The sequence below is a fragment of the Nomascus leucogenys genome, chromosome 19 (assembly GCF_006542625.1).
Source record: "Nomascus leucogenys isolate Asia chromosome 19, Asia_NLE_v1, whole genome shotgun sequence".
Classification (NCBI taxonomy): domain Eukaryota; kingdom Metazoa; phylum Chordata; class Mammalia; order Primates; family Hylobatidae; genus Nomascus; species Nomascus leucogenys.
Genome location: NC_044399.1, coordinates 25133306 through 25146286, shown reverse-complemented (window position 1 = coordinate 25146286; position 12981 = coordinate 25133306). Strand labels below are relative to the sequence as shown.

The 12981-nt window shown below is 38.2% G+C and overlaps 1 protein-coding gene across 27 annotated transcripts in view; it reads left to right on the top strand.

The window, feature by feature from the left end:
• The window catches only part of DTNB (dystrobrevin beta), a 297564-nt gene that overhangs the window by 60411 nt on the left and 224172 nt on the right, over positions 1 to 12981 (top strand). For 22 of the 27 annotated variants that reach the window (XR_004027095.1, XR_004027093.1, XR_004027094.1 and 19 more), the window contains exon 5: positions 4750 to 4835. The exons of the other annotated variants lie outside the window; for them this stretch is intronic. Coding sequence is in view for 18 of the 22 variants with exons in the window: in XM_030800614.1 (XP_030656474.1) it covers positions 4750 to 4835 (86 nt within the window). In the remaining 4 variants the exon portion in view is untranslated. The remainder of the gene's footprint in view (positions 1 to 4749; positions 4836 to 12981) is intronic. 27 annotated transcript variants of the gene reach the window in all.

The following is a 12981-nucleotide window of genomic DNA, read 5'->3' as shown; positions in this document are numbered from 1 at the left end:
GAATATGCACATTCAAAAACATCATTTTAGGCTTCTCAAGTGTGTAAATTCCGTGTGAAAAGAATGGAACAGTTTTCTACCCCCTTTGTTTCTCTCCTTTTTCTGTGTTTAGATCATGTGCTGTCTCTTTTGATAAAGGGCCTACTTGGTATAGAGAGAAAGAAAGAATTACATTAATTCTTCTGCTTGGTCTATCCAAATAACTCCAGAGATATTCAGACTTATTTTCTTAATAATTCCTTTATTAAGTATTAGACCTACAATAATCACTTTATTTTAGTGTATTATTATTTTTCTATTTAGAGATGAGGTCTCACTGTGTTGCCCAGGCTGGTCCCAAACCCTTGGACTTAAGTGATCCTCCTGCTTCAGTTTCCTGAGTAGCTGGTACTAGAGGCATGCGCCACAGTTCCCAGATATAATTACTTTAGAAGTCGATAGGATCTAAGGACGGCATTCTTCCTGAAGGCATTTCCAAGGTGCTGTGCTTTCCCCTCTAGATTATTTTCAAACTCCTCATCATTGCCAGTCCCCTTGGCCCTCTGTATCTGCAGGTTCCCATGTGTGGATTCAGACACCCGCGGATATGGAGGGCCAACTCTAGAGGGGACTTGAATATCCGTGGATTTTGGGATCTGCAGGGGCCCATGGATTCTGAGGGCTGATTATATATAATCCTTAGAATGTTATCAGTTCTTGTGCCACTGGTTTCACTTTTACCCAACAGCAGCTTTTTTTTCTTTCTTTTAGTAAGGAATATCAATAAGTCGTCAAGTATTTATTTGTACCTATAGCATAGGCAGTGACTCATGTTTTGTTTGTCCTGCTCATCGAATAGTTTAAAATACGGAGTTTGAAAATATCCCTCAATAAGAGAACGGATAAAATGCAATATATTCATACAACAGAATGCTGCATAGCAGGATGAACTAACATATGTAACAACATAATAAATCTGGCAGATATTTTGTTGAGTGAAAGAAGCCAGATGCAAAAGAGTGCATACTGTAAGATTCCATTTATATGAAGTTCAATTGCTGCCAAATCTGACCTATGATACTAGAAGTCAGGATAGATGTCACTGGGCCGGGTGCAGTGGCTCACGCCTGCAATCCCAGCACTTTGGGAGGCCGAGGTGGGTGGATCACCTGAAGTCAGGAGTTCTAAACCAGGCTGGCCAACATCGTGAAACCCTGTATCTACTAAAAATAAAAAAATTACCTGGGCGTGGTGGTGTGCACCTGTAATCCAAGCTACTCGGGAGGCTAAGGCACGAGAATCACTTGAACCCAAGAGATGGAGGTTACAGTGAGCCGAAATCGCACCACTGCACTCCAGCCTGGGCAACAGAGAGAGATTCTGTCTCAAAAAAAAAAAAAAACAAAAAAAAAAGGATAGAAATTACCACGGTGGGAAGAGGGTTTAGGAAAGAGGTGCTTCTGGGTGCTAGTAATGTTGTCTTTTGACCTGAGTGCTGGTTAGTTACCTGGGTGTTTATTTTGTGAAAGTTCATTCAGTGAACTTTAAATGTTCATGAGGGAACATTTTGTGAAAGTTCATTCATGAATTATGCACTTTTCTATATGTTCATTATACTTTAATGAAAAATTAAAAAGGATGCCATACAGAATTAACTAAAGGCATAATCGTTGATCATGGTTAGAGCTTAAAATTATATAAAACCAGAGAGATTACTTACTTTTTTCTGGCGCATGTACTCTCTCTCTCTTTAAAGTGATCATTTAAAAAGTAATCAATTATGAAAGTGATAAATACTACATTACAAAATAAAAGGAAGTGTAGCTAAACTGTTTCTTTAAAAATCTTTCAAGCCAGGTGTGGTGGCACGTGCCTGTGGTCCCAGCTACTCAAGAGGCAAAGGTGGGAGGATCGCTTGAGCCCAGGAGGTTGAGGCTGCAGTGTGCTGTGATCATGCCACTGTATTTCAGCCTGGGCGACAGAGGGAGACCCTGTCTCAAAACAAAACAAAACAACAACAACAAAGATATATTTCACCTAAGTCAGACTTCACACTACTTAGACTAAGGACAGTCTTTGGAAACAATGACGTATGACATTTACAAAATTTATCTCATTATTTTTTAGATTTCTTTTCCTTTTATTATTAATTAAGGTCAGTGCCTTTTCATGCACTTACTAGTCATTTGTATTTCTTCCATGTCTGTTTTGCGTATGTGAATGCACTTTCCCTTTTTCTCTTGTGTCTTTTTTTCTTTTTTTTTATGAAGTTGATTTGTTTTGGGTCAATGGTTCTCAATTCTGGCTGTGTTTTGAATCACCTGGGGAACTTTTAAGACTTACCAGTGCCAACGCCCCACCCTAGGCCAAATAATTAGGATCTCTAAGGGTTGGGCCTAAGGCTTGGTATTTTTAATTGTGTGTATGTGTATGTGTGTGTGTGTGTATACATTCTATTATGGAAATTTTTATGCGTAGCAACATATATAACAAGTTTTTTTTTTTTTGAAAGAGTTTTGCTCTTGTTGCCCAGGCTGGAGTGCAATGGTGCGATCTCAGCTCACCGCAGCCTCCACCTCCTGGGTTCAAGCAATTCTCCTGCCTCAGCCTCCTGAGTAGCTGGGATTACAGGCATATGCCACCACACCTGGCTAATTTGCATTTTTAGTAGAGACGGAGTTTCTCCATGTTGGTCAGGCTGGTCTTGAACTCCCGACCTCAGGTGATCCACCTGCCTCGGCCTCTCAAAGTGCTGGGATTACAGGCGTGAGCCACTGTAAACGGCCCATCAGGCATTCTTAATCTCACTGTGGACTTCAGCAATAGTTTCTTTTGTTGCTTCATCTTTGTGGGCCACTTTACTTCAGGTTAGAAGCTGCATCCATCAGAGTTCTTAGTTGTAAGTAATAGATACCATCTCTGGCTAATTAATTAAAAGGGTGACCCACCGATTCTGTAAGTAGGTTAGGAAAGTAGGCTTGAAAACACTGCTAGGAACATAGTGCAAAATCATCGCACAGAACTCTCATGAAGACACCTCTCTGGCCACAGACCTTGCTGCTTGTGCTCCAAACACCACTGATGCTGGGCTCTGGGTGCTGCCCCAAGAATCATTATCTCTGCTGCCCCAGAACACTGGATGTAGCTGCTCCTACTGCTGCCATCCCCAGTAGGTGGATTCTTCTGGAGTTCCTGCTTCTCCGAGTTAATATTTCCCCCCTTGAAATCTAGCATAGTGCATTTTATTGGTGGAGCTCTGTTATGTGCCCCTATCCTAGTTTCAAAGAAAGATGAGAAAGCAAATATATGGTTTTTTTTTCCTTCTTTGTACTTTAGTAGTGGAAAGTCTACTTGTCCCATAAGGTAGGGTGTGCTTAAATGTAGACTCAGCATTCAAGTGCTTGGTGTAAAAAAAAAGAAAGTCCGCTGTAAAAGCTCTGTATCAGTCTTAGAAACCCATTCCTTTTAACTAATGATCTATCTTATAACCACTGGCTTTTCTTACATAATGCAGTAGATATTTGATGCAGGAATATGCCTTATTTATGGGTGCCATATTGCTTTGTACATGGAGCTGTATCTTTATTTCTGAAGAACCAATATATTTTAAAAACCCCATTCTAATTTTAGCTAGTTGCAGGCATTCCTATCTTTTATGAATAAACTCAAGGAGATGTAATAGTTAAAAGCTCAACTGTAACAAATATTGATATTTCCTGGTGGTGTTTTCACTGATAATTTTCTAACTTATAGGCTATTTGCCTTTTTTCAGGTGTGATTTTTCTGTATATAAAGACAGTGTGAAAAATGGGAAACACTGTATTAGAACTGTGGGTATAAATAGGATGATACTTGCTTTTCAAAACAAAGATGGTATAGCTCTCATTATTGCAAAAGTATTTTACTCTTAAGTTACAATGAAACATTGTGAACACAAGCTTTTAAAAATTAACACAAAAAGCACATTCTTGGCTTACATGTGATAACTTTAACAACCAACTAGTGAAGTTTTTATCTGCTGTGAAACCAGGGCATAGTTGAATGAATGAAGCCATGGACACTTTGGGTCAGGGGCCTTGGTGATTCTGTCTTGGTTCTGCTGGTGGTGTGCAGCATTACCTTAGGTGATTCATTTATGTTCTTCTACATTTCATCTTTCCAGTTCCTCAAGAAAGATTAATGTTACTATCCCTTCCTCTTTACTTTTCTTACAGTGGTGTATTAGAAGATCTGAGACAGGTGTGATTGAGCTTCTTAGAATAAACACGTGGTAACATAAAGGTTGTTACAGTAAAACAAAGACGAATGTACTGTAAAATCTTAATAGCAAGATGCACCCTGTTTAATACGTAACAAGAAACCGTTGTTGTAATATCCTGATGTAAGGTTATGTTTCTGAATTATATTCATGCTAGGTGGCCCTTCAGTTTTTGAATACTTAAGAACTGCAGCTGTGGATTTAATGGGTTTAATTAATAGGAAATTCACTTAAGGTTCATCCATTTGACCTCTGCTACATAGCCAATAGAAATTACATAGAATGTTTCTAAAACTTCCAGAAAATTCAGGCTAGCTTTAGCATTCGTCACCTAGCATAGGTGAAGTCTTAATTGTACAAAGGAAAAAAAAAAATCCAGGTTTTCTAAATGTGGTAAAATTGTAACAGACAAGGTCAGGAATCAACTTACTGGTTGCTCAGTATTTAGTGATACATTTGACTCCTTTTGTGGTTTCAGATAGCAATTATTTCTAATATAATTTATTTTGCAGTGAGGGCCGAGGCAAGTTGACGGTATTTTCAGTTAAAGCTATGTTAGCAACCATGTGTGGTGGAAAGATGCTGGACAAATTGAGATGTAAGTATTTTCATATTATTTGAAATATGCCATTTTCAAATTAGGACTTTTAAATGAATATTGTCAGAATTTTGAATGATGTTATATTGAGCTTTTAAAAAAATTACCTTATCACTCACTCTGCAGCAGCTGGCTCACAGTAGGTGAGTTATTGCCACCTACTGTTCAGATGGAAAAGTTGGTTAATTTAATTTATTGTTAGTGCTTTTTAGTGAGAAAATGGAAAAGACTCAGAATCATAATGCTGACATTTAAAAACTTATTTTAGAAATGTTTTCCACATTATTAAAATTATGCTTGAAAATGATTATATTGAGAACTTTTAGTTAAAGTAAATTTGATTACTTTTACTAAGTTTGGTCTGGTTTAGCTCTTAATAACTCCAGTCTTCATCAGGTCATGTTTGCTGTGATTACATTATTCCTTACTACTCTAGAGTCAGCTGCAGTTATTTAGAAGCTGATGACCTGTTTTTTAAAAAAATTCCTGTTATCTTTGCTAATTTTTTTTAACCATTAGTCATTTTGGCATTTTACCATTCATTAGATACTATAAGAAAGTGATTAGATGAAATCAAAAGAGATGAAATTCACGAATATTTAATTTTGCTGCTTACGGTTTTTATTTATTCAGTTATTAGTTACTAACTCCCTAAGACATGCCAAGAATTGTGCTAGGTGCTTTACATGTATTTTCTCATGGAATCCTTAAAATTCCTTTGAGCAGCAGGTGATATTTTCTTCATTTTATCAATGAGTTAACCAAGGGGGCAAAGCTGGGGTTTTAACTCGGACGTCAGAGCCCTGTTCTGAGCTATGTGATTGTGCTCCCCTGTGCTAGTGCTGTAGCAGGAGACACACGTGTAATTTCAGTACAGTGTTCAGAGTGCCATAAAGCAGTAGCCACAGAGTAGGAAACTGGATGTCAGCTTTCAGGGGATGAGACTGAAGGCTTAATGAGGTAGTGTGGTAGTGTGGTACCCCTGTGAGCCTGGATTTGGATGACTGCGTCCTTGCAATGTTCCTCCGTGCCCTACTTTTTTTTTTTTAATTGAAAGATACAGAGGCTTAATACTTGATCAGATTCAAGTATTAATACAAGTTTTTCGGCAAGATTACTTCATAGGTGTATTTGGTTTTTGTGCTTTTTCTTAATTTACCATGACACTGAAAGTTGGAATGCTAGATGGCCCATTAGATATAGATTTAGATATTCCAAAGAAAGATCTTAATGTATTTGGTCAACTGTTATCCAGTTTATCTTCATTTCAAAGTTAGCTGCAATGTAGAACACGTTTTTGGTAATAAGAATTATGGTTTTATTTAAATATTCTTGTGAGGTTTTTCACATGGTATATCCCAAAATATTCTTTGGGCTGAAATTCCTTTTATATTTTTGTAAAATATAAAAATGATGTTTTTCTGAGGAAGATAATATGTATGAAAGTATATTTCATTCAAACACAAAGAAAAGTTGTAATCTTGTCTAATTTTTAATGATGCTGATACCAGGTAAAGAATATATATACCATCTTTATTAGTATTAGGGAGACTGGTTGAAAAATACAGTAGTAGAAAAATACATTAGCAGAAAATTAACTGTATTCTAGATGACTCTGGAATCTTTAAGTTTCTTTAAAGTCTTCTATATTTACATAGAGCCAGCTCACCTGGCACATAGTAAATACTTAAAATTTTGTCAAATGTAAATTGTTGATTGAATACTAAAATTACTCTAGTTCTGTGTTATAACTGTTAGTGAAAAGGCGCAAATTCTAGTTCTTGGTTTGGAAGGGATCCAGGTGATAGCAGTTTTTTTGATGTGGCTTCTGAACTTTTTGGAGGAACACAAAGTGACCAAGATTGAAGTGGCACAAAAGCCCACAGGCCAAGCCAAAGGTGACATGTCAGCGTGCTCAGGACCCCAAGTCATTGCAATAGTGTTTGGATGGCTGTGATACAGCCTGTGCTGGGTTACCAATCACTGTGTTTATCTGATTCAAGTAGATTTCAAGTGTGGTTTATCTTTTCCATGCTAAAAATTATAGTTTCTCTGCCAGTTGTAGGTCTGTTTCATTATTTTTGTTGTACTGTAATTATCTTGGCTTGGGTTTGAGATGTTCAACATAAGTAAAATATTTGGGTTGGGAAGACTATCTCTACTTTTTAATCTTCCAAGGTGGAAACCACTTTAAAATGTGGCCTGCCCCTTCCATTTTAAACAGAACTTGGCTGAATGCAGTGGCTCATGCCTGTAATCCCAGCACTTTGGGAGGCTGAGGTGGGAGGATCACTTGAGGCCAGGAGTTTGAGACCAGCCTGGGCAACGTAGCGAGACCGTGTATCTATAAAAGTAATTTTAAGGCCAGGTGCAGTGGCTCATGCCTGTAATCCCAGCACTTTGGGAGGTTGGGGCTGACCACCTGAGGTCAGGAGTTCAAGACCAGCCTGGCCAACATGTTGAACCCTTGTCTCTACTAAAAATACAAAAATTAGCTGGGCATGGTGGCACATACACATAATCCCAGCTACTTGGGAGGCTGAGGCAGGAAAATTGCTTGAGCCCAGGAGGTGAAGGTTGTAGTGAGCCAAGATCATGCCAGTGCACTCTACCCTGGCTGACGGAGTGAGACTCGGTCTCAAAAAAATAAATAAATAAAAATAAAAGTAATTTAAAAAGTTAGTTTGGCATGGCAGTACACACCTGAGGTCCCAGCTCCTCGGGGAGCTGAACCAGGGGGATCACTTGAGCCTAGAAGTTCGAGGCTGCAGTGAGCTATGTCACTGCACTGCAGCCTGGGTGATGGAGTGAGACTCTGTCTCAAGAAAAGAGAGAGAGAGAGAGAAAAGAAAGAAAGAAACCAGAACTCACTGATTATACTTTTAACATTTTCGTCTCTTAAGGATGCCATTTTCTGATGCATTTAGGATTTAGGGCTAATTGTAAAGCTTGGTTTGTCTCTTCCTCCTCTTCCTATTTTGAGACTATTGTGCTTTTTCAGTTCTTGAGTTTTTTGTTGGTGGTGGTGGTGGCGGCGGCAGTGGTTTGTGTATGTCCTTTATCACTGGCAAATATGATGGTATGTATTTTCAGTGTACCACTCTCTGGAAATCTCTCCTTGCTTCTGACTTACTACTTTTAATATGCTACGGACAGAGAAGTCATAACCACACCTCTTAGCATTCTATTTAAAATAGGGATTTAAAGTGATTGTTACGAGAGAAGCACTTGAGCTTGTGTAGTATGATTGTTAGTTTTGGCTATTTTCAGAACCTTTCCCTCCTTGTTTTCTAGTTCTCAGCAATGTCCTACTTAGTTGAGGTGGCTGAATAATAGTGCAGCCAAAAGGGAGAAATAACACTGTATTGTAACAGCAAATGATCTTTGATTGTTTATTCACTTTCTCCTACCAAATTATTCCATTGTTTTGGTTCTTCTTGTTTGCTCCAACCTCTTTCTACTGACTGTACTCTCTGTTGTTACCTCTATTAATGCTCCTATTATATTAAGTTTTCTCATTTATGGAATGTTTTAGCATTTCTACTTTTTTTTTTTCCGCTTTGATCTTCCTGCTTTTTACTTTCTTAGAATTTTTCCTATGATTTTCTCCCCTCTACCTTTTTTATTTGACATAGGGTTTTTGGTTTTAGTATTTAGTATCAAGATAGCATTTGAATGACTGAACAAATATTTGTACTTTTAGTTTAAAACATTTCTTAGATTTTTCAGATTTGTCTTAAGAGAGTTTCTGCCTCCAGGTAGCATTCATTTACAGAGATGGTTCACTGTTATGGTCATTAGGGACTATGTCCTAGATTCAGAGGTAACTTTTATCAGGATTCTAAATACCAATGATTTATAATCGGAATACGGACTTTAAAAGCACAATCAAAATTCAGTAATGTCAGAAACCAAAAATATAACTCAAGGAAACAAAATTTGTAGACTGTAAAGCCCATTATGTATTAAAACATGCTTAATTATCAATGAATTTGTGCAATTTATTTACTTTAATTCTGCTATTTGTTTTCGAAGAAACTTAGTCTCCTTATTCAAATTGCATCTGGTTGCAGTAAAAGGAGCAAAAGATTCATAAATTTATTTTAAAATTCATTAAAAAGCTGGTGCTACCATTTTGAAAGGCAGTTTGGAAGGCTTTAAAAAGATTCGTATTCATTCACTCAGTCTACTTCTTCAGTTTATCCTAAAGAATTAATCAGAAGTGTACCCGAAGTTTTTTGTATATTGCAACACTTATATGAAAACTTGAAACATCTTTAGTGTCCAAAAGTGAGAACTCAGTTGTTTTGGGACACCCACATGATTGAATATAATGCCTTTAAAAATAGGTTTTAGATCAAAATGCATAAGTGTAATATAGTTTTAAACAAAAATTTGCTATGCACATAGAAAAGAAGAAATATACCAAAATAATAACGGGTTTTTCTCTGGGTTCTAACACAATGGTTTTATAATAATAATTTATATTATTTATCTTTTTGCATGTTTTTGATAGACCACACTATCAGCAGTCAAGAGAAAATATGACCTGAGATTCTTTCTGTCTTGGTCAGAATTGACTATTCCTACTGATGTTTCAACTGTTTGCTTCCTTCATGTTTCATTAGCAGACTGTAGAAGGGCCTCCCTTTGAAGTTACAGTTAAACAGTTTCACCTCTTGAGAATTTAGAATCCTCTGCTGTAGTTTTTTAACCACCCATGGCTGCATAATTATCCTCTCTGGTTTCTGTTAACCATCCCTTCTCAGTAGGTGGAAGTGACTGTTTAATCTGAATGAATGATGGCTAGATTTATATTTTTCAGATAACCAAAATGTTTTAGAAATGAAAGAAAGTAAGAGATAAGCCTTAAATGTGTACTTTATGAATAAGGGGAAAAAAAGAAGAAAAAGGAAAACAAAAACCAAAGGAGGTCTGGAGCTCTGTCTCAGGTAGTTCCTGGCTGAGTCAACACCAGAAGCCCAAGGCATGCAGACTCCCACCCTCCAGCTTCATTGCAGCTTAATGATGTGGCATATTAATGAGTTTCTTTTTTTTTCTTTTTGTTTTTGAGATGGAGTCTCGCTCTGTTGCCCAGGCTGGAGTGCAGTGGTGTGATCTCGGCTCACCACAGCTTCCGCCTCCCAGGTTCAAGTGATTCTCCTGCCTCAGCTTCCCAAGTAGCTGGGACTACAGGTGTGTGCCACCATGCCTGACTAATTTTTGTATTTTTAGTAGATACCGGGCTTCCCCATGTTGGACAGGCTAGTCTTGAACTCCTGACCTCAGCTGATCCGCCTGCCTTGGCCTCCCAAAGTGTTAGAATTACAGGCATGAGCCACCACACCCGGCCAGTGGCATATTAATGAGTTTCGATCTACAGTATGCACTTGGGCCTAGTTGTGTTTAGGTATTTATCAACATACAGATGTGTGTGCATGGTTTTGTGGGTTAGGTTGCTGAGCTGGTAGAAAGATGACAGGCGATGAGAGTCATTTGCCAGGGAAAGCAAACATGTAAAAGAAAATGGCTTTCTGTTTATAGACTCATTTCTTCAGTCTAAACAGCCCTATCATCTTGCAAAAAAAATAGGTGGCTAGTCATGTGGGGATGAAAGGGGCGTTGAAATAGATAGATAGATCCAGCCAGTAAAACCAGAGTCATTATCACCAGGAAAAAATCAAAACATATGTGATGGTGGTGGCTCAGTAACATTTTGCTTATTACACAAAAGATATTATAGAATATTTTAAAAATTGTGTACACATGTACGTTTAAGGGCGTGATTGTGGGTTTTTCACAAGGGAGAAAGCTTCCTTTTTAGCTGGAAATAACTATTAGGGAATTAGCATACTTTCAGAGGCGTATAAATAGAAAGAGAATTACTGGGGAAATTAACTGGCGATGTGGGAAGTAATTTAGTCCCTTAATACCAGGAGGGTTTAGGGCTTTATTTAATTAGAGTACTAGTTTAATTTTTTAAATATTTTCATTAAATTTTATTATTTTATTCACTTCTTTGATAAGATCCTTTTATATGTACATAGATAAATCACAATAACTTAGGTTGATTATTAAACTTCATTTAAGATTTAAGAATTAGCAATAATTTTTAAATTGTTTTTCTTACAGCTAAGAGCCTATTCATAAAAAAATTGTTTTAAACCAATAACTCAAGAAGTAATGAATTACTTCACTGTGCCTTCAATTTTGGGGTCTAGCAGTATGTCTCATTAAAACAAATAGACATGTTTCCACTTCTCTTATTGTAATATAGGACTGTTACAGTTTCTTATGAATAAAAATTTTTTATTACTTTGAATCTATTCATATGACATAGTAACTAAGTATAAGTGAAATAATACTTTTTTGTGGGAGTGGTTAGTCATTTTAGTATCTAGTCACTCCTTTTTATTACTCTGAATGGGTTAGGTATAGATTCGTTGGTGTGGGTGTATACATACACATTTTTGTGATTGTGAAGCTATACATATATACATATTCATGTACTTGAAAGCTAAAGTCACTGGTCCTGAATATTTCCACCACTAGTGGCCACAGGTTAATTACTCATTAGTTAATTAGTTATGAATACACAGAGTGGCGATAGGAAACTTGACTGACAGTGGCTTAAGCAGATTGGGATTTATTTTTCTCATGTAAAAATAAGTCCAAAGGCTGATAATTTCAAAGTTGGTACCCTGACTTATGGCTGTCATCACAGACTTCACGTCTTCCCGTCTTTCTTCTGCCATATGGCCTTCGTCCTTAGGATCAAAAGATGTTTGCTGTATCCCAGGCCTCTGTACTTACTCCAGGCAGAAGGAAGAAAGAGGTGCCTCTATGAAGAAAGCAAAGGGTTTTCCAGAAATCTACTCCAGCATTGCAATGTGCAAAGGAAGCTGAGAAGTCATTTGTTAAGTGGCACATAGTCATTCCCAGCAGTCAGGCTTAGCTAGTGAGCGAGAAGGGGAAGAAGATACTGAGGCACCTGGCAGTGTCTGCCACCTCCCATGTTGACCCTCTGTTTTCATTCAGATTCGATGAACGATTATTTTCCTCCTTGCAAGACTAGCAGCCAGCTATTTATTTATTTTTGAGATAGGGTCTTGCTCTGTTACCCAGGCTGGGGTGTAGTGGTATGATCAGAGCTCACTGCAGCCTCCAACTTCTGCACTCAAGCGGTCCTCACCCTTCAGTCTCCCGAGTAGCTGAAACTACAGGCGCCTGCCACCATGCCTAGCTAATTTTTTTATTTTTTGTAGAGACAAGGTCCTGCTATCTTGCCCAGGCTGGCCTTGAACTCCTGGGCTCAAGCGATTCTCCTCTGCCTGGGCCTCCCAAAGTTCTGGGATTACAGGTGTGAGCCACCACGTCTGACCAGCAGCCAGCTATTTAAAGGTTAAATCATTTCTGTTCTTCCCTCCTTTGAAGAGCATCATTTATTCATATCATTGGTAACATTTTCAAAGTTCTCTATCTGCAGTCTAGAACTGTGGTCAAATATTGTTTCTAACTGTCTGCAGGGTAGTTCCACTTAAAAATTTGCTAGTTTGGGCCAGGCACTGTGGCTCACACTTGTAATCCCAGCACTTTGGGAGGCCGAGGCGGGTGGATCACGAGGTCAGAAGATTGAGACCATCCTGGCTAACACGGTGAAACCCCATCTCTACCAAAAAGACAAAAAATTAGCTGGGCATGGTGGCGGGCACCTGTAGTCCCAGCTACTCAGGGGTGAGGCAGGAGAATGGCGTGAACCCAGGAGGTGGAGCTTGCAGTGAGCCAAGATCACACCACTGCACTCCAGCCTGGGCAACAGAGTGAGACTCCATGTCAAAAAAAAAAAATTGCTAGTTAGTTCAAACAGTTATTTTCAAAGCTAAGTGTAATATCTTTATCTTCAATTTGCTTATGTCAATCAGGATTTGTCAGCATTTCCCCAAACTAGAAACTTAAAATAATCCTAACTTTTAAACTTCCTTTATTCTGTAATGTAATTTGCCATCAACTGCAGTTCCTTGCATTGAAATGCCTTGGACTTGGCCTCCCCTGTCCCCGCACACACTGTCACTGCTGTAATCCAGGCTCCCCCCACCTCCTTTGTGCATTGTTTAGAAGGTTTCCTAGCTGGTGTCTCCAATTCCAT